At 30.5% G+C, this 25,012-nt stretch overlaps 1 protein-coding gene across 5 annotated transcripts in view; it reads right to left on the reverse strand.

Annotated features, from left to right (window-relative positions):
• Positions 1-19,072, reverse strand: part of LOC118193196 (uncharacterized) — a 59,739-nt gene extending 40,667 nt beyond the window's left edge. The window contains exons 1-4 of one of the 5 annotated variants that reach the window (XR_004758891.2): positions 16,649-19,071; positions 16,338-16,571; positions 12,286-12,369; positions 6,015-6,185 (exon numbers count right to left, since the gene is read on the reverse strand). Coding sequence is in view for 4 of the 5 variants with exons in the window: in XM_035364246.2 (XP_035220137.1) it covers positions 6,015-6,185; positions 12,286-12,369; positions 16,338-16,571; positions 16,649-18,002 (1,843 nt within the window). In the remaining variant the exon portion in view is untranslated. Of the gene's footprint in view, positions 1-6,014; positions 6,186-12,285; positions 12,370-16,337; positions 16,572-16,648 lie in introns of all 5 variants that reach the window. The other 4 variants (XM_035364246.2, XM_085809481.1, XM_035364245.2 and 1 more) reach the window with 4 other exon arrangements.
• Between the last annotated feature and the right edge of the window lie 5,940 nt (positions 19,073-25,012).

The raw sequence follows: 25,012 nt of genomic DNA on the forward strand, positions 1-25,012 counted from the left end.
AACGTATATAGTTCATAAAACAGAAAAGTCATCGATTCTTGGACATGGCATAAAAAGAAAACTAAACGAGCACCTCGTAACATATGTGTTCATGTTTCTGGAGTCATCGGTGAAGCTAAATATCTAACAGATATTTTGGATATATGGAAATGCCTCTTTACTGATAGTCTGATAGAAATCATCACTGAAGATACGAATAAGTTTATTTCTTCTGTGAAGTCTAATTATTCTCATACAAGGGACAGCAGAGAAACAAATGGGCAGAAATAAGCTTTTTTGGGCTTACTTTTCTTAGCTGGTATTTATCATGGTAACAGAGTTCTGGAATCTTGAGGAACTGTGGAGAATGGAGGAATTTAAAGTAGTAATGAACTTGAAGAGAGTTTTGTTTTTACTAAGAGCTTTACGGTTTGATGACATAAACACAAGAGCAGAACGAAGAGAAGTCGACCGCTTGGCTCCAATAAGAAACGTTTTTGAAAAGTTTGTCTCTAATTGCCAGAAGTGTTATTCTAACTACTTGGAGAGAATGTCACAACCGATGAGAAATTAGAAGGATTTTGAGGAAGATGTGGTGTCATTCAATACATTCCCAAAAAAACCAAACAAATATGGCATAAAAATTTATGCCATGGTAGACGCTTGTATGTTTTACACATACAATATGGACATTTATGCTGGAGCGCAGCCAGATTGTCTTTTTACATAAGCAACAAACCACAAGATATTGTAAAAAGGTTGACAGAACCTATTGATAACAACTGGAAGAAATGTAACCACAGACAACTGGTTTTCAAGTTTTGAGTTAGTACGAGAAATAGATGAAAAAAATTGTCATTTGTAGGTACTTTGAAAAACAATAAACCTCAAATTCCGGATCAGTTCAAGCTGGCGAAAACTCGGGAACTCAATACGAGTCTTTTTGGATTTAGAAAAAAATATGACACTTCTCTCCTATGTACCCAAATGTTATAGAAGCGTCATATTGATTTCAAATCTTCATGATGATGTAGCAATAGATGAAAATACCCAAGACCAAATAAAGCCTGAGATTATCACATTTTACAATCGTACCAAAGGAGGTGTGGACTCTTGTAGTTTTCTTCTCTATGCTGAATATAGCAGCAATCAACAGCTACATAATTCATTCAACGAATAATAGTGAAAAATTACTTAGAAGATAATATCTGCGAAAGCTAGCAAATGCTCTTGTGAAGGAAAACGTTGAAAGAAGAATCCCTAACTCTCTTCAAAGTGAGCTGAAATTTAAATTGTTGAAACGAAAAGCAAAATTAGCTGTTGTTGAAGAAATGACTTCAGGGAAAAAAAGATGTAAACCCTGCCAAAATGACAAGCATCCTGGAATTACGAGGTTCATCTGTGAGATTTGTTTAAAATTCATTTGTCTAGAGCACTGTAAACATATTTGTTCAGACTGCACCGATGCAATGAAGTGACTATGAAATTGATTTGTTATGTAATATTTAATGTGTTTTTTCACTTACTGATTAAAAATATAAAAGTTCAATTGAAATATTGGCAGTTTAATTTTGTTTTACTTTCAAGTTAGTTTTTTAAGTCTTTAGTCCATTTTATATTGTTTTTTTTTCTTTATACTTATTTTATTTTCCTTAATTTAATATTGTTTAACTCAATTGTACTTATTAACATTTAACTATTTACAAGCTAATTTTAATATTTTTGCTCTGGAAAATTTATTTTTTATAATAGCGTATCTAAGAAATACGCGCGACCTTTCTTGTTGGTGCAGAAGGCGCGCCCGCTGGAAGGTTAACTTCTGAATTAGTTTGGTGTTTACAATGGGAAGCTTTTTGAAACAGTTAAAACAGGAAGACTATGAAAGGCTTTTGGAATTTAGACACAAGGATCTAATAAATTTTAGATATGTGTATGATATATTAATTCTTAAATCACTTTTACAAAATCTTAACTAAGAAAGAATGTATTTATATGAAATACACTCCATCCCCCAAAAAAATCTACTATACTTACAAAATAAAAAAGCATTTAATACACATTACAGTCAGAAACATATACATTGCAGGTGTCATGTAAGCTTTACATGGAAGTCTCAGTTTCCTCTACATGAATGCAAAATATCCTTCTGCTATAAATTTAGCTAAAATTGAAATCCACTTCTTTCAGCCAATTACTTTTAAGAGTGGTATAAACTTCTTTAGAAAGTTTCTGTAAGCTAAGTACGAATGATATTTTGCCAAATGAGAATAATTATTAGTATTTAAGTATTAATGCAACCACCTTAGTAGAAGGTGCCAAATTTTGAGAATGTGCCACAATCTGGCAACAATATGCATTACCATTCTTCCAGCAACCATTTTCCAATCGAGCAATGCTGCCATTTACATGTACATTCTCTTGTGTTGTGTTCCATTGTCCAAGAGTTTTTATAAACAAAATATATTTTTTGCCTTCGCTATAAAATAAGAGTTTGTGGAATCTGCCAGCAATGGAAGGTGCTATAAAATTTTCACAGGGACACAGAATTTTATTGAAAATCTTGTGAAGAGAACAATAAGGACATGCATTTCCTCGATAGCTGCTGCTGCCGAGGATTGCACAAAGTGGAGTCACCGCAATTCTGTGATTTTTTTAAAGCAAAAACAGATCGCTGTGTACTTTGGGAGAAGTGCAGTGCAAACAAAATTACAGAAAGATTTTAAGAAAAATTTGTTTTATTTTTTAATGTATCACATAATCCTTATTTAAAAATTTAAATTTGTGTTTTAAACTGCTAAAATATGTTTTCTTTCCATATGTTCAATTCTGTATCTTTTTTCATATGTGTCTTCCTCAAAAAAGGGCACGAAAATCACCAACTCGCATTCAGTAAGTAACTTTTCATCTGTAAAAAGTCGCCAAACAGCACCAAGGTGTTAATATGTAAGTACCTAATTTTTTGTTATAGGCACAAACTACTTCCAAACATGATTTATAAGGTCTCTTTTTGAGATTACTTCTATTTTACTCTAACTTTCATGACTAATGTTCACAATGCAATTTAAGCAAACAAAAGAACATTTTTAATGTCCTCCAGAGCATTTTTAAAATGATCATCTTTTTGCGTCCTTCATACAAATTCTGAAAGACAGGATACAATGCCATGAAATGTGCTTGTTGATGCTTGTTATTTTGCTATTTTACAGTTCATCAAAACAGATGAACTTGTAAACTGCATTCATTGTTAACTTCAGGTCCCAAACTTTCACGTTAACAATTTGATATACTTTTGTCAAACATGTTTCAAAATTTAGATTTTGTAGGACAACATAAAAAATATGCACTGATAAAATAACTGAAACTTGTGTTAAAAAGATAACTGCACATTTATAATGTAAGGAAACATACGATCTTTTCTGTTGCATGACAACACATGCCAAAGAAATTTTCTACAGAAAGACATATGTGCTAACATTGGCCACTATTAAATTAAAAACATTTTTCTTATCTCTTATAAAAGTACTTTTGGAACTACTCTGATATGCGCCCTCAAGTCGCCAAATTTCTCGCCAAATATTTTTGGCGAGAAACTTCACGCTGCCATATTACTATCTAAATTTTTTGTCTACATTTTGAACTTTTAGACTAAAATGTCTCCAAAAATGCGGTTTTCGCACATGCAAAAACTACGTTTTGAACACAGAATTTAGTTAAAAACAAAAAATTTAGATAGCAAAAATGTAAAGTTTCTAACCAAAAATATTTGACAAGAATCCATGTACACGGCGACATGTTTTAACTTAAAAAAACATCTACGAATTGCACAATGTAGGCAACGAACAAATCTACAAACTATGCACACCTCGCTTTAATAAATTAACATAACAACAATATATTTCAAAGAATGCCATGTACACAGCATCCCGTTTAAACTTTAAAAAAAATTCTACGAATTGCACAATTTAGGCAAGGAAGGAATCTACGATCTACGCACTCCTCGCTTTAATAAAATAACATAACAACAATAAATTTCAAATAATACCATGTACACAGCTTTCTGTTTCAACTTTAAAAAACATCTACGAATTGTACAGTCTAGACACTAAACAACAAAATAAACTAAACTAAATTTCAAACAATTTAAAAAAACAACAATAACGACAGAAATTCATACTAAAGAACCAATGAACATAACATTCTACAAAATAAGAACAAGGATAAAATAAAATGCACTTACCATGAATTAATGCGTTTTCGAATAGCAGAAATATAAATTTCATACCGCCTTTAACATGCCACCACGTAATCACTATCGTATTTACATGACAGCCAGATACACTATCCAGAAAATTTATACTATGGTTCACAAATAAATAAAATCACAAATCCCTACTTCTATCATGCACTGCCATTAAAAATAATCTCCCAGACCCTGTTTCCACACTTCCAAATACCCACTACCCCTCAACAGGATAGCCACAATCATATTTCCTTTTGCCGAACTTCAATTCAACAACTACCATTTTATCTTTCCCTCCCATCTTCTCAGACACAGAGGCAAAGCAACGAGCTCTAGCGAAAGATTTTTCAACGTCAACAGGGTTGCCATAGAACACGCAATCGCACCAAAAACCAGCGCAGAACACATATCGCCACATTTGGTGAAATTAGGGCGTATATTAGAGTTGTACCGTACTTTTGTTTTCAAACACAATTCAAGTACAACTATAAGGTGTTAGAAAAGTGAGCGATTTCTATATTATTCGATGTTTACTGAAATAACTAACCTAAGAGCTGTTTATCTTACATTTAGAACAGTTTTTCTGTACCTGAAATGAGCTAATGACAAAAGTATGTTTTCTTTACTAGAAGTATCAAGTTGGTACTTAATCATTTTAGGGAAAACAGTTTGGCACATTGCAGTCAGAAAAGATTTTAACTACTTTCATAGGACTGCAGTGTTAATTCTTACCAACAATACTATATTATGTCTGGCTAATAAATTACAATTTTTTTATTAATTTTCTGTTGCCCTTATGGGGCTACATGATTTAAAAATGTAACAGAACTTTATTTTTGCTCACAATTCAGTATCGAATAACTACAAATAATAGCAAAGTAAATACATCAATAGTAATACATCAATTTACTAAACTGCTTAAAAATTTCTTTTGATTTTCAAGTCAACAATGCTCACATCTTCATTTTAATCTTATATGTATAAGCGAATTGAATTGCATAGTCACATACTTCATTTCCTCCCTAAAGTTTTAATAACACATACTATGTCTAATTCTACCATTCTATTAACTTTTTATTTATTTTTATTTCATGCTATCTTGGTGATTCAATAAAACAAGAAGAGTTTTTTAACTGTATTTTCTGAGTACTCAATGTGCAATGTTCATAAGACCTTATTTAATAAATAAATCAGTACCTCAATTATCACCATTTTATGCACATATCTTTCTTATCATAAAAATATTTAAGGACAAATCCATTATGAGTGCTTCATAAATTTAATGCCATATGCATTTGGACACTCTTTTCAATAACGCTTATATCTTGCAGTTATCTCCAAGAATTTCAGTCTAATTACTATTAAATAAGTTAAAAACATTTCTGTTGTCTATCATATAAAATACAATGTTTGAAAAAATCAGAAATTACCAGGTATCATCTATTTTTATAATTTACTTCTAATCATAACCTGCTCTTCTTTAATCACATTCTACTATTAAATTGCACTGACTTTTAAAAAACTTCAATTTCAAATTTACTCCACTTCTTTAACATAGAATTTTCAGTTAATTTTTAAAATAATTTTACGAATAAATAATACATAAATAAATGTGTATAAATAATTTCATATACTATATAGATAGATAGATATAATTACTATTATATATAATATTAGCATAATATATATATAATTTTTAACTTTACATTTATTTAATATAAATTTCAATGTTCCAAACTTGAATTTCCGAAAATCTAAAGCAAAATTTATATAAAAATAATATAGTTTCACTTACATTTCAAATAAATAAGTAGTTCCATATCATGAACATCATTATTCAAAATTCTAGTAACTTGTGTTAAACAATCAGAAAACAAATTTCCAGTGTGAGTTCTGATCTCATTCTGCACTGTTGGCACAGGCACACAGTTATCAACCTGCACAGCAGAAAGTGATAAACAAAAATCTAAAAATAAAAATATTGCTTTTACTAGTTTACTTAATATTTCGGACTTAAAACTCTTCAGATTTCTAAATTCAAAAAGTAATTTTTAAGTTCTTAATTTACTACATGGTTCAAAAAGTAACTGAACAATTACAGTTTTTTTTTTTTTTAATTTAATAAAACTATTTTTAACTTTCACAGCAAAAGTATTTAATTTCCTTAAAATTCTCCCAAACTGCAGAAAAAATACATCACTAACTTATATTGTAAAATAAATTTTTCATAAACAAAATAATATAATCTACTATTTGCACACACATATTAATAAAATAATTAGTTTCGACTTGATAGATACATAAATTCTATTCACTACAGTTATATGATTTTAAGCTAACTCAATTTTAAAATAAATGCCAAACTTGTGGGCTGCCATGAATGAAAAAACTCCTGAGTACACTGGAATATTTTTGACAACTAAAATATTCTAATTTTTTTTTACATCTGTGTTTATTAGTAAGCTTAAATGTAGGAAGAAATAAATAGCAATGCATAAGGAACAAAACAGCAAAACTGGCAAACAGATTAATAAACTAAACACCGACCAATGTTAAGCGATATTCATTGCTATAGACACACTGAGAATTTAGAAAAACAAGATTAAAAATAAATAAATTAATAAAATAAATTATCATAATAAGAAATTCCAGAATACAATATTACTTATTTTACTTATTTTACAATATTACTACAGAATTTAAGCAGGAATCAAAAGTTCCTGTCAAGTGCAATCAAGAAAATTGTGAAATTAGCACTCTTTCTTCAACAGGGACTTCAGGAAGAGTTTTGCTTCAAACTTTAGTGGCTGCCATTCAACATAAAGGAAAGAAACTTCATCTTTGAGCATTGATCGATACTGGATCTGACTACTCCTATATTTTAAAATCAACAGTAGAATCCTTAAGAATAAGATCAGAAGCTCATAAAAAATTAACACATGCTGTGTTTGGAGGAAGAACATCTGATATGAATCATAAATGTTATAAAATAAATGTTGAGAATCTGCATACTGGTTATAGCTGCGAGATTCCTGTGTTAGATCAGCCTATAATTTGTGGATCTATACCTAGTCTACAGAAAGGACCTTGGATATCAGAATTAGCTGGAAAGGGAATTCATATCACAGATGTTGATTGTATAAACCCACAGATTGATCTTTTGATAGGCTCAGACTTTGGAGGAAATATTTATACAAGAAAAATACAGAAATCAAGTACAGACATTTTTGCCATGGAAACACTGCTCAAGTGGGTTTTGATGGGTAAATCACCAACAACTGGAGGTGAAAATTCTATTGCTGCTGTTGTTGCCTCCCTCTTAATTCACAATCCAGATATCAGAAATCTTTGGGAATTAGAAGCCATTGGCATTACAGATCCCTTTGAATTGAAATCTAGAAACGAAATTGATAAGGTCGTAAACAATCATTTTATAGCAAGTTTAAGAGACGATGCAGAGGCTGACTATTTAAAATGTTAGAAAGGTCAAGAAAAAGAAATAGTATATAGTAAATAGTGATAAGTAAATGTAAAGGTAAATATAAAAACGATGAGACTCCGACTTATGAAGAAACAGATATTGCAGTGCTAAGTGATGATGAAAAAGATATGAAGAAGCAAGAATTGCTTGAACGTAAGTATAATTTCCGATTTGAAGAGCCGGATTCAAAATTTATGACACGATATCCAAGGATGATTGAAGATTCTCTCAGACATGTGGATAATAAAAGATAGAAGAAGCGTGAAGAATACGTTGAAAGAATTAAAAGGAAGAAAGAGCAGAAAATAAAAGATCTAAAACGTTTGAAAGATTTAACGAGAAAAGAACTTGAAGACAAATTTTTAAAGTTGAAAGAAGTGCCTGGTCAAAATGAATTGAAACTTAATGAAGATATTGAAAGTGATTTTGAACCTGAAAAACTTGACAAGAAAACGAAAGAGCTCTTTAATGATGATTATTATGCTATTCAAGAACAAAAATGTCCAAAATTTTCATATGATGAGGAAATCGATAATGAAGATTGGAACCATTGGATTGGATCAAGTAAAAATGATGGGTGAAGAACAACTCGAAGAAAGTGCTTCTGAAACATCAGGTGTTGAGATTACAAATTCCAAAATTTATTCTAAATCACAGGTTAAGAAAGAAATGACTGAGTCAACTCACACAGGAAGGATAAAGGTTAGAAAGAAAATCTTTGTTTGATAAAGTAATTTCTAAAGCTAAACCAGTTTTTGATCCAGATGGTAAAACGTTTAATGACTATTTGAATGAGTGCTATAGATTAGATGATGAAGTGATCAAGCTATAAAGGTACCTTCTAGGTTCAAGGACTTTGAACATTAAAATCGACTTTTAAGTGAACTTCAAAATGGACTTTTAGGTTAAATTTTAGTTTAATTCAATATTTGTATTGATAAAAATCCTTTTATCAAAAGGTGGGAGTATGTAAAGTATAGCATTGTTCATCTACATTCAACCAGTGTAACATTAATTTCCTTTTTAGTTTTGCTTGAGTGGCAACAGCTGTAAAACATTATTATTTTGGTAGAATAAACTTGTTTGGTTGTGTTTAAATTTTCGAGAGATTATTTAGGTAGAAATGAGTTGATGAATGGACAAAATGGTGTACATTTACTGTTGTATCTAACATTATGGTTTATCAGAAATAGGGAAGTCGTAAACTATTTAATGTTTAATTTTTCAATTATTATTAAAGTTCTCTTCAGCTCTGTGAGATTCCTAAGCAATTTTACAATGATTACAATTTTTTTCCTTAAATTTAAGTATTGGTTCAAAATTGATTACAATGCTTATAATAAGGATCAAACACATAAGGCAGCCTTTTTCACTATGTGAGGTGAAAACCAATGTCTCATCTCATTCACATAAAATAAGTACATGCATATATTTTTTCAGTAGCTTATTTATTAGTATTATACTGTTGGAAGGTAAAACTGCTTTTGATTATTATTACAGTGGAGCACTGTTTATACATCTTTTAAGGGACCATTCACAAACATATAAATGATAAAGACGGATAAACAAAATTTTAATTTATGATGTGAAACATATGTATATAACCTGAAACAATTTTGATACTATTAACCTACTACGGATATTTGTATTTTGTATCGTACTTTCAATGTGTTTTAAATATTTTTTAACTATGCTCCAACATATTTAATATTTTAAATAAATACTTAATAATATTTAAACAATTAAATAATTTAAACACTTTTTATAATTAATATTTTTAAATGATATTAATACATATTTAATATTTTTAAAATTATAGCAATGCAAATTTCTATATGTAGTTAAATAAAATTTTAAAAAAAAGGGGGCATACCTTTGGGGAAAAGTGTAGAATCGCCTATTGCTTGGCACGTTTTTAAGAATTGCACATATTCGGTATCCATGTATACATCGACCTATTTTCACTTAAAAAACATCCCAGAACTGCACGAAAACGGCATTGCACACTCCTTTGACTTTATCCATGTACACATTGACCTATTTTCACTTAAAAAGTCAAAGAAAATTGACAAAAATTTAATTCTTCTTACACTTGTAAAAAGCGCCAAACAAACACCAATCAAATAAGGGGGCGATCCTGCACTTTAGCCATACCTTTATTTCAAGTATCATCTTGAATAAGTAAAAATGTTTTTCCAAGAACATTTTAATGCAAACTTTCTCAACTTTTTTTAAATAAAGAAGTCTAATTTTCAACTGACTGAATCTTAAGTTAACTGCTATGAATTGAATTTAGTTCTTGAAATATTTTCTCGCTTACATTATTACACACAAAGAGCTTTCTGAGGGTGTAGCTAGATTTTGAAAAGAAGGTGGGATTATTTCTTCATTTTCTTATTCATCCCAGCTATGTAAATGTTCATCCAATAAAACGTTTTCAATCAGTGTTTTGTCTCCTCAAAATTTTATTTATTCTTTTAAGAAAATCTGTAAATATACTAATACAATACTTAGCATATGGTCACTACTAAGGACAGAAGTGGTAGCCATTTTAATGTGGAGGCACCTAAAAGGCAGCCACTATTACCTTTCTACGAAGGGACAGACAATTTTACATCCATCCCTTTTCCGAAATTCGAACCTGGGCCCTTTGGCATTCCAGTCAGGCTACTCTAACCACTATACTGTCTGGGTGGCCCATTCTGAAAATATGCCCTTAGTCATCCATGCTTTCTTATTTGTTTTATATTCTAATGGCAAATTCCTTTTTAAGAATATTAGATTTTGTGACTTTCTTATAGCTAAAGGAGTCATTTTTCGCATACCGTCAACATTTGCAGAAAGTTAAACCTTGAGACATTCTTTATTCTGCTTATCTCCATAATGCTGGTCACCTTTGAAAGCTAGAGCTCTTCCAGGCATAATTTTAAAGAAAAAAGCAGTTTCAACAACATTAAAATTGTCTTGAACTCAACCAACTCAGTAGGAACTCTTTCTGATTCTTCATTTATTATGTGACATGAGATGCCATGCCGCAATTTAAATTAATGCAGTCATCTAGTTGAGAAGCACGCTTCCTTCACATTCAATTAAAGTGCTATTTTTTTTTTACTTCCCAATTAACATGTAGCCATTCACTGGAATATTGAATGCCCAACTCTGAATAAAAAATTTTAGCAATATGGCTTCGACCTGAGAAAAATTTCCATCTTGAACATGGAATTTCTTTGAAGCTAAATGTCCACAATTTTCTGCTTTTTCTTCAACTTTTCTTCTGTCATAAAAAATCGTTTGTTTTTAGTGCTGCCGCAGGAATATCCAGTTTCTTTTCTAATTCAACTTTATTCTAAATATTGGTTAAACCAATAATTCTAAATATTGGTTAAACCAATTTCAAAGCATTTGATAACCAATATTCTCATCAAATGCTTTGAAATTTTGAAGTTTATCTTTTAACAAGAGCACCTTTCGCTTTTGTGACATTTTGTATCAGGTACTTCTGCTCCACCTAGTTTACTTAACACAACAGTCTGTTTTTTTTAAAAAAAAAAAAAAAAAATCTTCTAAGCATTACCTCTATTCATGAAATGCCTTCTTGTGATTTTTATTTCTTATACCTGTTTGTAATATCTCATGGTTTTATTTCTTTCTGCTATTTCCATTTTGGGGGAAAACGCGTTAAGTGTCGGACTGCGAAATGTATAATCAATGCAGTAAGTCAAGCAAAAACAGCATATAACATTGTTATTGCATAAGTTATACATTGTATGAAAGAAAAATTTTACTCTTAAAATAAATAGTACTGAATCAGGACCAATATGAATGTTAAAGACGTATACGTTAGAAACGGATAAACGGTGCTCCAATGTATTTTTCTTTTTTTGCCAACAGCTTCTGAACAATTTGCTTATGCTACTAAAATATGTTTAATATTTTTCTGATCTGAAAATATTTGTACTCATTTTGGTTTGAAAGAAAAAAAATAAATAATTTGATATCATTTTTTCCCACCACTACATATATACAGTACAAAGTCTGTAATCCTGACATCCATTATCCTGACCTCAAAGCCACAAACTTTTTTGGTATGCTTTACGCATGCGCGTTTAATGTTTATGCATGCATGTTTAGTAAAAAAATGAAGCAACTTTAACAACTTACATTGAAAGAAATGTTTAATAAAGTAAACAAATAAATATTAAGCTTTTTTTTTTGTAAATTTTGACACTGTTTACATCATAATTGCTCTTTATTTCATAAATTATGGTTTCATATTTTTAATTGTATAATTTCTGCATGCCATCTTACCAGATTTAAATTGATGATCCATAATCCGGGAAAATCCTAAATCTGGAATCGCCAAAGTCCTGACGAGTTCGGATTACGGACTTTGTACTGTATTAACATAAATTAAAATTGTGTTTATTATTCATTAATTGCCAAAAAGTTGTTAAAAAAACTGTCACAATAATGAATTAATGTTAACAGCAAAAACTGAAAAATACATATTGAGGGGGGAAAAAATCTTTTTCTTAAATCTCTTAATATAAAAAAACTAAAATAAATACTTAAATCTGAAATATACCTCTATCCCAGGAAATTTGCAAAGAATAAGCAAAAATGTAATTTGATATTTGATTCATAACAACTCTGCTTTCAGGAGAGATATCTATAAAAGATAATAAACATATGATAAAATGAAATGAAAGAAAAGTAAAGCTTCAAAAATCTTTAGCAAGAAATTAACAACAGCAAGTTTGATCTGCAAAATATGTTATGTAAGGAGACATATAAACATTACAATAGAGCCTTTTTGTGTTCCAATACCTCATGAAACAACAAACAGAACAAAATGAAGAGCACTTTTTTTTATTGTACGTTGATTGATTTGTAGTTCTTGAAGTTCATTGCTTATATTTTACAGAAGTATAGTGCTTAACTGCCATTTCTTTTTATTTAACAATGAATTTATTATTTATACTCCAGTAAATACTATGTTACATGGACTATGTAGTAGCAAATACAGATATATCTCTGAAGAGAAGTAACTTAAAATCTATAAATACTTCTATTCACATCATGGCTACATTAGTCAAATAAATTTTATAAGGTAAAAATGTCATATACGGCCCGGAATACGTGTGGTCGCTGAATATGGCGATATAATTTGTGTTGGATGGTTTAGTTGAGATTTTGTTTCTATGGCAACCTTTTTTATGGGGAACGTTTTGTGAGGAATGTAGCTGTATTTTGTGGTGGTGGTTGTTTGGTTACATGTTGAATAATGGTGTATGAAGGAAGTTTCGGAGATATATCAGCCACATGTTTTAGAGTGTATTCGAGCTAGATTTAGTTCTAGAAGATATGTTGTTTAATGAAGCATTTGTTCATGGTTGTCTCCATGCTGACAGAAGTGTATTTTTGCAATTTTTATGGGATACAGGCTTCTTGAAGGCGAACTTGACATGTGAAGATTCAGAAGAAAAATTGGTGTTTCTGATGGATTTGCAGAAAAATTGTTGAGGGTAAAGAACGTGGTTCTCAACAAAGTTTGAGGTTTGAAATTGGTTTACCTGCAGTAAGTTGACTTTAGAGAAAATTTTTAATGTAACATTTGCAATATTGAATCGTAGAAAGATGTCTTACATAGCTAAGTCATGGCATTTTGGTTTGCATGCTTTATGCAATTGACATAGTTTTATTAATGAAAGTATATTGGATTATATATGTGATATGTCTGCCCTTACAAGTTCTTGTTTGAAGTTAATATTTTGGTTTTTTTGGGAACTACTTTGAAATGTAAGTGAATTTACCTTTTTATTGTTTTAATTTTGTAGAGATTTATTTTAATTGTTGCATTGCTTTAATTTTGTGTTATTATTTTTTTTAATTTTTTAATTTATTGTTGTTATTTTAGTTTAAATTTGTCGTCAAACATTTTTGGTGAGAAACTTATCTTAATTTTTTGTTTTTTATTTTGGACTTTTAGCATAAATCATGTGCAAAAAGTGCATTTTTTTCAGACATTTTAGGCTTTAACATACTTGCCAACCTATGACACTCAAAAATCAGATTTTTCACAATGTTAAAAAGACTTTTTAAATGAGGAAAATATAGTTTTTAATAATGAATTAACTTTAAATAGTAACTAATTCTTAAATGCAAGCAACACAAAAATACCTTGCACATAAAAAACATTTTTATTACTTGCATCGTTTAAGAAAACAAAACAAAACAAACAAACAAAAAAAAAAACCTTTAATCAGTTTTTGTACAAATGGTATAAACAGTGGCAGATTTTGCTTTCTTTAAGAAAGAAACTTCATAATTTTATTCATAGCAATTGCCACATAGGCCTGCTTTCACTAATAAAAGTTTTTCTAATGTGTCATCACTAATATTAGATCTAAATTTAGTCCTCGTTTTCACAACACTGAAAATCCTCTCATACTCTGCCTTACTATGGGGAACTGTCAAGATGGCCAACATAATTCTAGACAGTTCTCTATATTTTAAAATTCCATCAGCATCTTTCAGTTTTCCAATTAAACTCCACTGGGTGTCAATCCTAGCTGATTTTATAACTTCATCTAAGTTTTCTAATTGTAAACTGCTATTATGCAGCTGTTGGACCTGTTTCAATTTTTCCTCTTTTTTAGAACTCCTTTCAAGATTATAATAAATATCAACAATGTGTTCATCCACATTTATTGGTATAGAAGCTACTCCTTTTTCAGCTGCTAAATTTAAGAGGTGACAGGTGCACCTCATAATCTGCAAATCTGAATTTTTCTTTCTGAAGATGCCTGCAACACCAGTCTTCAAGCCTACCAATACTGGTGCATTATCGGCACCTAGTGCTAAGCAATTATCCAGAGGGACTGCATTTTCTTTTAAAGTTTTAATAATTAGCTGTGCTATATTAAAGCCTGTCAAATGTCCTTCCAAAGTGGGGACAGAAAGTAAACTGCATTCAATTTCTGAAGACTCTGGATTAAAAAAAGAAACAACAATTGGATACAGTTTTGAATCGGTATTATTGCTTCCATCCGTAGAGAGGCAGAACAGAGCTGTTTTAATGCGATCAATAACTGAAGATTTATTTTTCAAATCCATTTCTTTAACAATTGCACCTCTTTTGGTTCTTGCACTTAAGTATTTCTTAGCGATTTCACTATCAGGAAACATTTTTCTAAATAAAGCTGCAGCGTTATCCAATGCATTCAGTGGCAGGTTGTGCTCCAGTAAAAAGGCAGAGAAGAGACATTCTGCATTAATAACATTTTGGTTTTTTGTTTCCAAAGAAAAATTTAATTTTTCTTTTTTTTTCCAAAACAGCTCATGTTGCCCTTGTGTTTTTGTGTACGCACATGTTTGAGACCATCCGCCCTTCCACCATGCAAAATCGAAAAATCGCAATGACAGGCGGTACATATCGCAAATTTATTACATTTCCTTGAGGAAATAATGGAAGGAAAGTTAACTGTGTATGATTTTTGAAACGTAAAAGAGTATTTCACCTTTCTCGCAGACATAACAAAAGATGATAATTTCTAAAACTATTTCCCAAAGGCACGTGTACTCACACAACTCAGGACAAAATAACCGAAATAACTAAAGAACATCCAAATAACAGCTTGTTTTGTCCTCATTGGCTAATATATGCCAGATGACACGCAGTGGAGCGCGATGCCCATTGGAGAACTGGAGAAGGACGTTTCTGGATACGTATATGCTCTCACTCACAAAGCAGAAGTTATCTAATTAGCAAGGTTTTGTTTTAGATATAATCTAGAGAAAATTCATTTGCTTTGGACGTCCAAAATCACTTTTTTTGTTCATATAACAAAGTATTAAGCCAAGTTCCATAAAAATCGTGAGAAATTTTAAGAATAAGAAAAAGTCGGGAGAAATATATTGTAAATCGGGTTGGCGGGAGAGCGGTCGAAAATCGGGAGAGTTGGCAAGTCTGCTTTAAGTTTAAAATCTAAAAAAAAATTATATAAGTAAAATCATGGGGTTTCTTGCCAAGAATGTTTGGCGAGAAATTTTTCACCGATCTGATCCATATATGACAGTAGTTCCTAATATAATTATGCACTTTAGGGAGGGGAAGGAAGATGAAGAATGAAACATTGTGATACAAAATGGAGGATTAGTAGTAAAGTAAGCGTTGTTCCCATGGGCTGAAATTTATGATTTTCATTTCTGGGAACTGTTCAACTTTTCATTTCTGTTCTGGAAACTTAAATACAGTTTATTTAATATCTTTCTGATCTAACAATATTTATAATCATTTAGATTTTCCTAAAATGTTGAATTAACACAGAATTTACAAAATATGATGAGATATATGTAACTCAAAAAATAATAAACAGTCTAAACATCATATAAGCCTTTTTTCCATCCTATCATATCATAATTATTTAATCAAAGCAGAAAAGGTTGATAGAAAGTTCAGAAATTCTAAAAAAAAATAAAAATTAAAAAAAAAAAAAAAAGAAAATGGCAGGCCGTTTTAGACACTTTGGACGTATTGCCTGAAATTCTGGTTTTTCCTAGTATCCTTCAGTTAATTTTTTCTTGAATGCTTTTTGTATATTGTAAAGATATTCAGTAATAAAAACTTAATAATACCTTCATTTTTTATACTCATTTGTAAAATGTGTATGATGTAATTACGATATGATTCTGGCCATAAAATAATTGCTCCAGCAGCAGCTGCCCCATATTGATGGTATGGAACTTGTAAAAGGAGTTTCAGGATGAATTTTTCAGTATTATTCCAAAAATGTGACCAATATATTTCCTCTAGATGAATGTAACTGTCCCCTTCGTGTACTTGTAGTGGCAAGCTCCAAGTCTGACGAACTGCAAAACAGAAAATATTGTAACTTATTTAATTCGACAAAGTGATAATTTGTTAGGAAATTATAAAAACTGCAAACCTGAACTAAGTTTTGAAGTTTTTTCATGCAAATGTTTCGTTCTACTCTTATGCGATGATATATTCTTTACATTCATAATAGCATACAAATATTTTAAAACGAAAGACTGGTTTCGCTGCATTAAGGAAAACAGGACATTTAGAAAATTAGATACAGGTTTTGGTGATTCAGCAAGCACATTTTCTGAAATAACATCACTGGCCGAGCCGCTACAATAATCAGATGTAGCACTCACTACTTTGACCCATTCATGATTAAAACTGTCTTTCTTTTGGAAATTTACTAGCTTAAAATGTTTACACATACCAATTAAAAATTGAACAATTCTTTCTGCTGCTACCTTAGCTTCAAATAGAGATAGGTACTGTAGCATAATACTAAATGGCAACTTTTTACATTCATAATGCACTACACTATCATAAAAAAGATCACTGGCTGCCTTCAAATATTTTTGTCTCATAACCTTTTCATTATCTGATATGATTACATTGAAAACTTTATAAATTTCTAAAACGTCCTGCAAAAAATTTGGTGAAACTGAATTAGGATCTGCTAAACAAAGCTTTTGCATATAAATGGCCAGTATTTTATGAGCCCAATAAAATATCTCAGATTTCAATTTCTGCAACATTTTGTTGGTTTTTAAAACTATTTGATACAAATCCATACTGAAACTAACATGGAAAAAATTAATGATCTTTTGATAACTGCTGCTGAGAGATAAATGTAAATCACAGATCATTTGCAGCTTTTTCAAAAATAATTCTAATACTGAAATACTCAAGTCTGAACTGTCAATGAATCTGTTAAATGACTGAATAGGAAGAGATGTCATTTTCATTTTTTCATTTATATAAATATGCTTAAAATCACAAATCATATTCAAACTCTCCTTGACACAAAAGTCACATTCTTCTTTTAATATTAATGTACATCTTTCCTCTAGAAGCTGCTTCAGATTATCACGGTATAAAATTAATTTTCTAAAGCTTATCTGAGCACATGCACATTCAAGATGATTCTCATGAGAACAGCTGTAACTTTTAATATTAGTAACTTTAGATATGAGTTTATTCATTTTTTCTAATATTTGATATGAAGAAAGAAATAACTTTTGGTCTTCCATTCCATAAATTTTAAAAGATTGTCGAGAAAATTCTGATGAGAAAGTTTCATAATTTTGCTGCTGCAGCATCAGCTTTCCTCTCCCAGATAATAATGAAGCTGATGCACAAGGCTTTATTACTTTTTTTAAATCTTTGCTTTCAAATTCATGAACTGAATGAAATTCAAATGATTTCTGTTTTTTCCCCAGGAAAGTTCTTATATTCCCAGTTTCATTAGATGATTTCATTGCAATATAGTTTGGGACTCGTACAATTACTAAGTATTATATATAATAAACAAAAGCAATATATTTTAAAATTTCATTCTGAATTTGTTAATTAAAACAAAACTATTCTTCTAAGACAGAATCATATGGCAGGAAAGATTTAAATATAAGATATTTTGAACTATCCACGAAATAATTTCATAAATTGAGGAAACTTAGTCAATGCCTTAAAAAAGTGACCTGCTTATGATTCTTCATGGTCCATGCAAATTATGCATCAGCTACATTTCAATTAAATGAAACTTTAATTAATTAAATATATGTAAACTCTGTCCATATACTGGGAAAATATAAGTTCTAGATACTTCATTTTTAATGAAAATCTGAAAGCAAAATAATAAATATGAAGTAAAATTTAGCATGTAAATCAAATCAAAATTTTTATCGGATGAATCCACTTTAATATTTTAACCTCTCTTCAAAGCTAATACATATGGAACTCTTTGCTACAGAGAGGAAATTCATATATAAATTTATATGATAACTATAATGGAAAATAAGAAGCTATAAAAATAATTTCCCCCCCCCCAATCCGTCCGGGCACATTCAATTTTTAAATTCACACTTTACTTAGTTTACGAATTATTCAATTAGTAACTAAATAAGCTTTCATACTCTCTGTGGCATTTTATAATATATTAACCTAATGTCACAACGTAATATTTATCAGGAAGAAATCTGCAGCCTAATATCCGATACTTGCAATATAATCACCAGTCAACGATCCACAGCACTACTTAATAATTATTATTCTTACAAAAATTATAACTGCTTAAGTTGTAAATAAAAAAGTCAAAAACGCACAATTGACGATGTCAGAAATTTTAAAAAAGTATTAGGCCGCTACGATATATTGAAAAAATTAAAACCCATATTTTAAGTAAACATATTAATTCGTACGGATTATGGCTAGACTTATGGTATTTAACTGATGATACTCCTAAAATATTGAATCTTTAACATGTCAAACTCAAAAGCGATAAACATCCACACACGCACTTTGAATTACATTACGAAAACAAACACATGCGAGTCTGTTGCCAAAAATGCTCTGTTAAATTTTACTTGGATACGAGATCTACAGGAGCCTTACTGACGTATTTTTACTTCCTCCCTAGGAAACGCAGCCCGCGACTAAATTTGGCGATTTATCAGGTCTTGGCGAAATTGTGCGCATGCGCAAAAGGAAATCACGCTGTCGGTTTATGTTTCAAATTTGGCTGCGAATATGTCAAACGAAGTGGAAAATGAATTTTATAAAATTTTACTTGATAGACATTCCTACGAAATAGTATCTTCCAAGTTCGGAGGAAAAGAGAATTTCGACTTTGAGATCAGATGTGATCTTAATAGTGAAGATAGATGGGAGAATTGGAATTTTGAAGCTGTTTCCCACGTGCATTGGATTGTATCTTCCAAAACAAAACAATACAAATCGGAAAGGACAAAGTTTATATTAAAGAAAGATTATGTGTGTCAACATGCAAGACTAAATAAGAAAGAGGATTGTTTCAGAAATAAAGAATGTTTAGCTGCTTTGCATATCAGAATTAAAAAATATAATAAATATACAAGATGTCATGATGAGTATGTAAAAAAGAATCTGTGCACTTTGATTAAAGTTTCATTTCGGCAAACATATCGATGTGATGTTGCTGAAGCGTGGAATTGCTTACGCCCAACTGATACGGTGAAAGAAGTGTTCATCAACTACTTTCATGCCGATAAAATAACAATTAATAATATTTTTATTCTGCTATACATCCATAGAGTTCACTGTTAGTAAATACCGTCAAAATGGTGACGATAAAGGCAGTCTCATAAACATGTATCTGAACATAGAATTGTTCTACCTAGTGGGCAATATGTTTTATTACTTTTCGTGATATTCAGTACCTCATATTTCGTACAATGAATATTACTTAAGATATCGGCATTATTTTAATTACCCTAGTTAAGAAGCTTTGAAGGCATTTTTGCAACAGCTGAAAGCACATTAGATTGCAATTGTTAAGCATATTAATTCATCCATTACATTATGGAATAATGAATAAATTTATAGATTCTATATGTATATAGAAATGACAGCTTCAGAATATAAAAATTATTCAGACACGATTATAGGAAAAATCACTTAACTAATTCCTTATTTAATAATAAATTAATTGAATGTTGAGGCAATTAATAACACATAGTAACTTTTGATTTAGTTAAATTCTAAACATAATCACAGACTCCTCTGATAGTAACATCAGAAACGTCTACGAAATCATTGACCAAGAGTGCACTTGGTTATGTCAGTCATTAGTTTAAACCTTGGACACATTATAGGTGACGATATGAATTTGCCCAGCTCTATCTCATTTTTAAACAATGACCAGGAGATAGATCCAAAGATCATCTACCCCTCTTCCGTTCCCATTAACTCTTGAGGACTTATTGTTCCATGCTATATACCAGGGCTTAATTTCTAAAATAAGAAGTGCCGGAGCCCTATGGAAGAGTGTGAGGAAGGAAAGAAAAAATATATAAATAATTAAAATTGCTAATAATTAATAAATTTAAATTAATATTAATTAATTTTATCAAATTAATTTAATTAATTAAATTTAAAAAAATGTAAAGATAAAGAGAAATTTAATAAATTATTAAATTAATTTTGAATAGTTAAATAGAAAAAAAAGTATCGGACCTCGTCTTATTTGAGGCACTGTCCGGAATAGATGCTAAGAAGCAGCTCAGCCAATCTCCGTCTGAGTTTAAGCCCTGATTATACATAAAATGTATATTCCAAAGGATGACAAGTATCAGTCTTTTTTTTTTTTTTTTTTTTTTTTTTTTGCAACATACCAAGGAAAAAAGATAAAACGATTAAAGCTCCACTAAGGAGAATAGTGAGAATTCTAGAAAGAGTATGAGAGTATGGAAAAAAATTAACTGAAAAGTGTAGCTTTGAAGATAAAGAGGGAAGAGTTCAAGACTATCTGATCATGATGCCCTGTCGATATAATTCTAACCGTCAAGCAGAAATTTTTCCTGATTACTTTTCCTGAATACAACGTGAGAATAAACATAAGACTTCTCGGTACAAGTGGCAGCAGTGGTCCCCCCGTTTGGTTACATCATTTAGAAAGTCTACAGCTCTGCAGAAGGAAGTCACTAGCATGGAACGTGCACGATCAGGCTGTCACTTTTAGTTCTGTGAGGAATACAAAATTTACCCGCTCTCATAAATTCATTGCATATCCTGGAGAATAAGCCTTTGACATATAATTGGGGGCTTTTCTTTCCTCAAAAGTCTTAACCTCTGCGCAAAGCTTGAGTACGATGGAAAGACAGGAAGCATTCAGAAGTTAGAATCAGATTTTTAAGACATGTTTACTATTAAAACAAAATTTCTGTGTTAAAATTGTGGTTCACTTGCATAAAAAAAGTGCCTGAGCTCTTTTATTTAGGGCTCCGGCTGAAATTATAATTTATTTCGAAAACTTAGAAATACCGGAGCCGGGCTCCGGCGGAATTTAAGCTCTGATATATACGCAAATGCTACACAGTGAAGAGAAATTTAAATGCCACCAACCTGCACCCCTTTAATTCTTATTCTAAGCTTTTCAAAATAAATACAGATTTATCATATGAATACAGTGCATCAAAACAAAAATATATGTTGTACTCAAAATTTTTTTTGGTTCATTCTTGAAAAATCTCTTATGTGACCTCAATAATTTGAAAGAAAAAATTATATTATATCTGAACAATGGCAAGTTCTGTATTTTTAGTAGAAAGCCCACTCAATCCCTAAACATTAAAAATAAATATTTAGGATTAATAAATATTTTTAATATTTGGAAATTTATTATTCCCGAATTATATGACTATAATAACTAAATCCTTTATGCCACTTCTCTTTTACAAAGGTCTTAAATTTACTCTCAGAAAGAACTAAGGGTTATAAAAGAAAGCATGGATTTTCATTTTTCTAGAATGAAAAAGTGAAATTATTATTTAATATTTTTATTTAATGTAATGACTGTAAAAATGTACGCCTTAATTTTAAGAAAGTATACTGATCTAACATAGTTTTTCCAAAATGCTTTGATCATGTATGAAGACACATTTTTGTTTATTGAATGTATAAATTTTAATATTTTATGCTAACCATAACACAATATAAACCTGAATTGCCAGTGCTGTGAGCAAACAGGCATAGAAATCATAGGAACAGTACACACTCAAGCAATGGTTAAGATACTACTAAATGATCCTCGTTCTTCTTTCAGCATAAAAAAATTGCATCTCTTACTATCAGATCTTTGATAACTCAGTTTTTTTCCCTAATCCGAGAATCGTTTTCCATTTAAATTAATCGTAAATAGTTCTTTGATTTATACCATTTTGTTTATAAAAATGTTCATTGAAAGATTGCTTTCATTATGCATTAAAAATCTGATTTTAATTAAAATTTGAAAATTGTTCTGTAATTATATCAGATTGACACTATTAATTAAAATAATTGCCATAATTTTCAAACTTTAAATTTTAAGGTAGTTATTTCTTGCAAGAGCATAGTGCATATTAATAGCACATAACCTAAAATAGCAACAATATGCCAAACTTATGGTGTATATAATACTTGCTGTATAATAAGAGGGGAAAAAATATTAAAAACAATTCTTAAAATATTTTCATGCTTTTAAAATGAGATATATTTCTTGCAAGAGAGGTAGCACATAAAATTGTCATTTTGCTAATGTAATTAATATTTAAACGCTACAATTGTCAAATTACTTAGCTAACACATTAGAAATAATTTTTCTCTTGCAGTAAATGCTTCTATATTGTAAATCTTATGTCCATCAAGAATACCTGTTCAATGTCCATACGATTGCCATTAACTCCAATTTGCTGGTGACCACCAGCGGCCGAGCGGTAAAGTCGCTGAACGCTGGTAGTTTGTTCCGAGGTTCGAGTCCCGCGAACGGGCTGGCTGCATGGGTGTTTTCGTGGTTTTTCCCATGTGTAACGTGTATACGAGCCAGTTTCCCTTAGAAAGTCCTCAACGAAGGCATCCCTTCCCTTAGGCAGATAGCCCTAGTGTGCTTTGCCATAATCTCAATAAACCAAACCAATTTGCTGGCATGATAAATGTTTCTATATATTTTTTAATAATTTTCATAAAAATTAAAATTTGTAAGAAATAATTTCCAACATTTAGGATTGTGCACTGTTGTAGTTTAAATGAGAAATCAACTAGGATTTGATAAAATAACATTTATTAACAGACCTTCAGAAACAAGCATGAGGCATACCTAGATATAAAATGGTTAAAAAAATTTCCGCATATAATTGTTCCAATCAACAACTGTATTGCATATTACAAAACTCAATTGAAGTCAGTCCATGGTAACAATTTTCATAAAAATTAAAATTTGTAAGAAATAATTCTCAACATTTAGGATTGTGCACTGTTGTAGTTTAAATGAGAAATCAACTACGATTTGATAAAATAACATTTATTAACAGACCTTCAGAAACAAGCATGAGGCATACCTAGATATAAAATGGTTAAAAAAATTTCCACATATAATTGTTCCAATCAACAACTGTATTGCATATTACAAAACTCAATTGAGGTCAGTCCATGGTACCAAAGGTACATAAATTTTACAGCTCTAAGGAAATTTAGATGCGATCCTTCAAACCAAATGCAAGATCTGAGACTTTTTTCTGGGCAAGATCTAAGATCGAAACGTTATTTTGATGTATCGTAATTGGTAAAACACATCCTTTCAGGATTATTTTTACAAAATTTTCAGCAAAGAGAAATCCGTTTTTTCTGTAGTAATTTCACTGCTTCCTCCTCATTTTTTTTTTTTTTTTCATAAATCCCAAGCAACTTTGCTATTGAACAAGAATTTCTGTCTACAGAATTAAAGAGAAAGTGTTTGCATAAAAAATTAAACAAGTTACATTGAAATAAATGCTTAATAAAGCAAACAAATAAATATTGAGCTTTTTTTTTTTTTTTTTTTTGTACATTTTAATTCCTTTTAGGTCATACATACTTTGTTATTTCATAAATCACCATTTTATACTTTTAATTTTATAATTAACATCTTACTGGATTTAAACTTAAGATTTAATATGCAGCAAAATCCCAAATCTGAAATTGCCGATGTTACGAATATTCTAGATCTTTGACTTTGTACTATATCTCTAACAGCAGTCAGTATAAAGCCATGCTATACAGGATATAAAAAATTGCAGTGACAGTTTCGTTTTTCAAGGATGTTCATGGTCTGAACAACATTTTGTTGTTTAGTAAATGCTGCTTAGCACAGCCAAAAACAAGTCCAGCAGACATTAAATTAAATCGATGGAATACTGTGCATATTTTTAAAAATTTCTGTGGCATATGCTCAGAATGAGAATGTCAAACAGGGCCCGATAAATAGGTTCTGCATGCTTTCATAGAGGACTGGGAAATAAAATACATCTTCTGTTTTGAAATTACATCAAAAGGAACATTTTCTAGATTTCATTACAAATGCTGGTTCTATTCCGTTTAGAGGACCGTAAAAAAGTTGGAGCGAAAATGTATGCTCAAAAGCACCAAATCTAGCAAACGCGCCCATTTAAAACAGCGCTCCAAATCTAGCGTAAGCGCTGATTTCAGATTGTGTTAGTTTATATAGTTCTATATTTCTTAAGACGACATTGAGATACTAGTTTAATTTTTAAATCCTTTTTTGATATCCTATAGATTTAGCAGTTTGGGAATTGCCCATGACGAAAAGTCTGCAATAGAATTTTGGGTAAAGTGGTAGAATCACCCACTGCTTGACGCGTTTCTAAGAATATCATATACTCGATATCCATATACACATTGACCTATTTTCACTTCAAAATAAAATCCCAGAATTGCACAAAAGTGGTACTGCGCACACCCTTGACGTTATCTACGTACACAT

This window comes from Stegodyphus dumicola, chromosome X2 (assembly GCF_044657685.1).
Source record: "Stegodyphus dumicola isolate Sdum_Otavi_A_Nest chromosome X2, ASM4465768v1".
NCBI classification, from domain to species: domain Eukaryota; kingdom Metazoa; phylum Arthropoda; class Arachnida; order Araneae; family Eresidae; genus Stegodyphus; species Stegodyphus dumicola.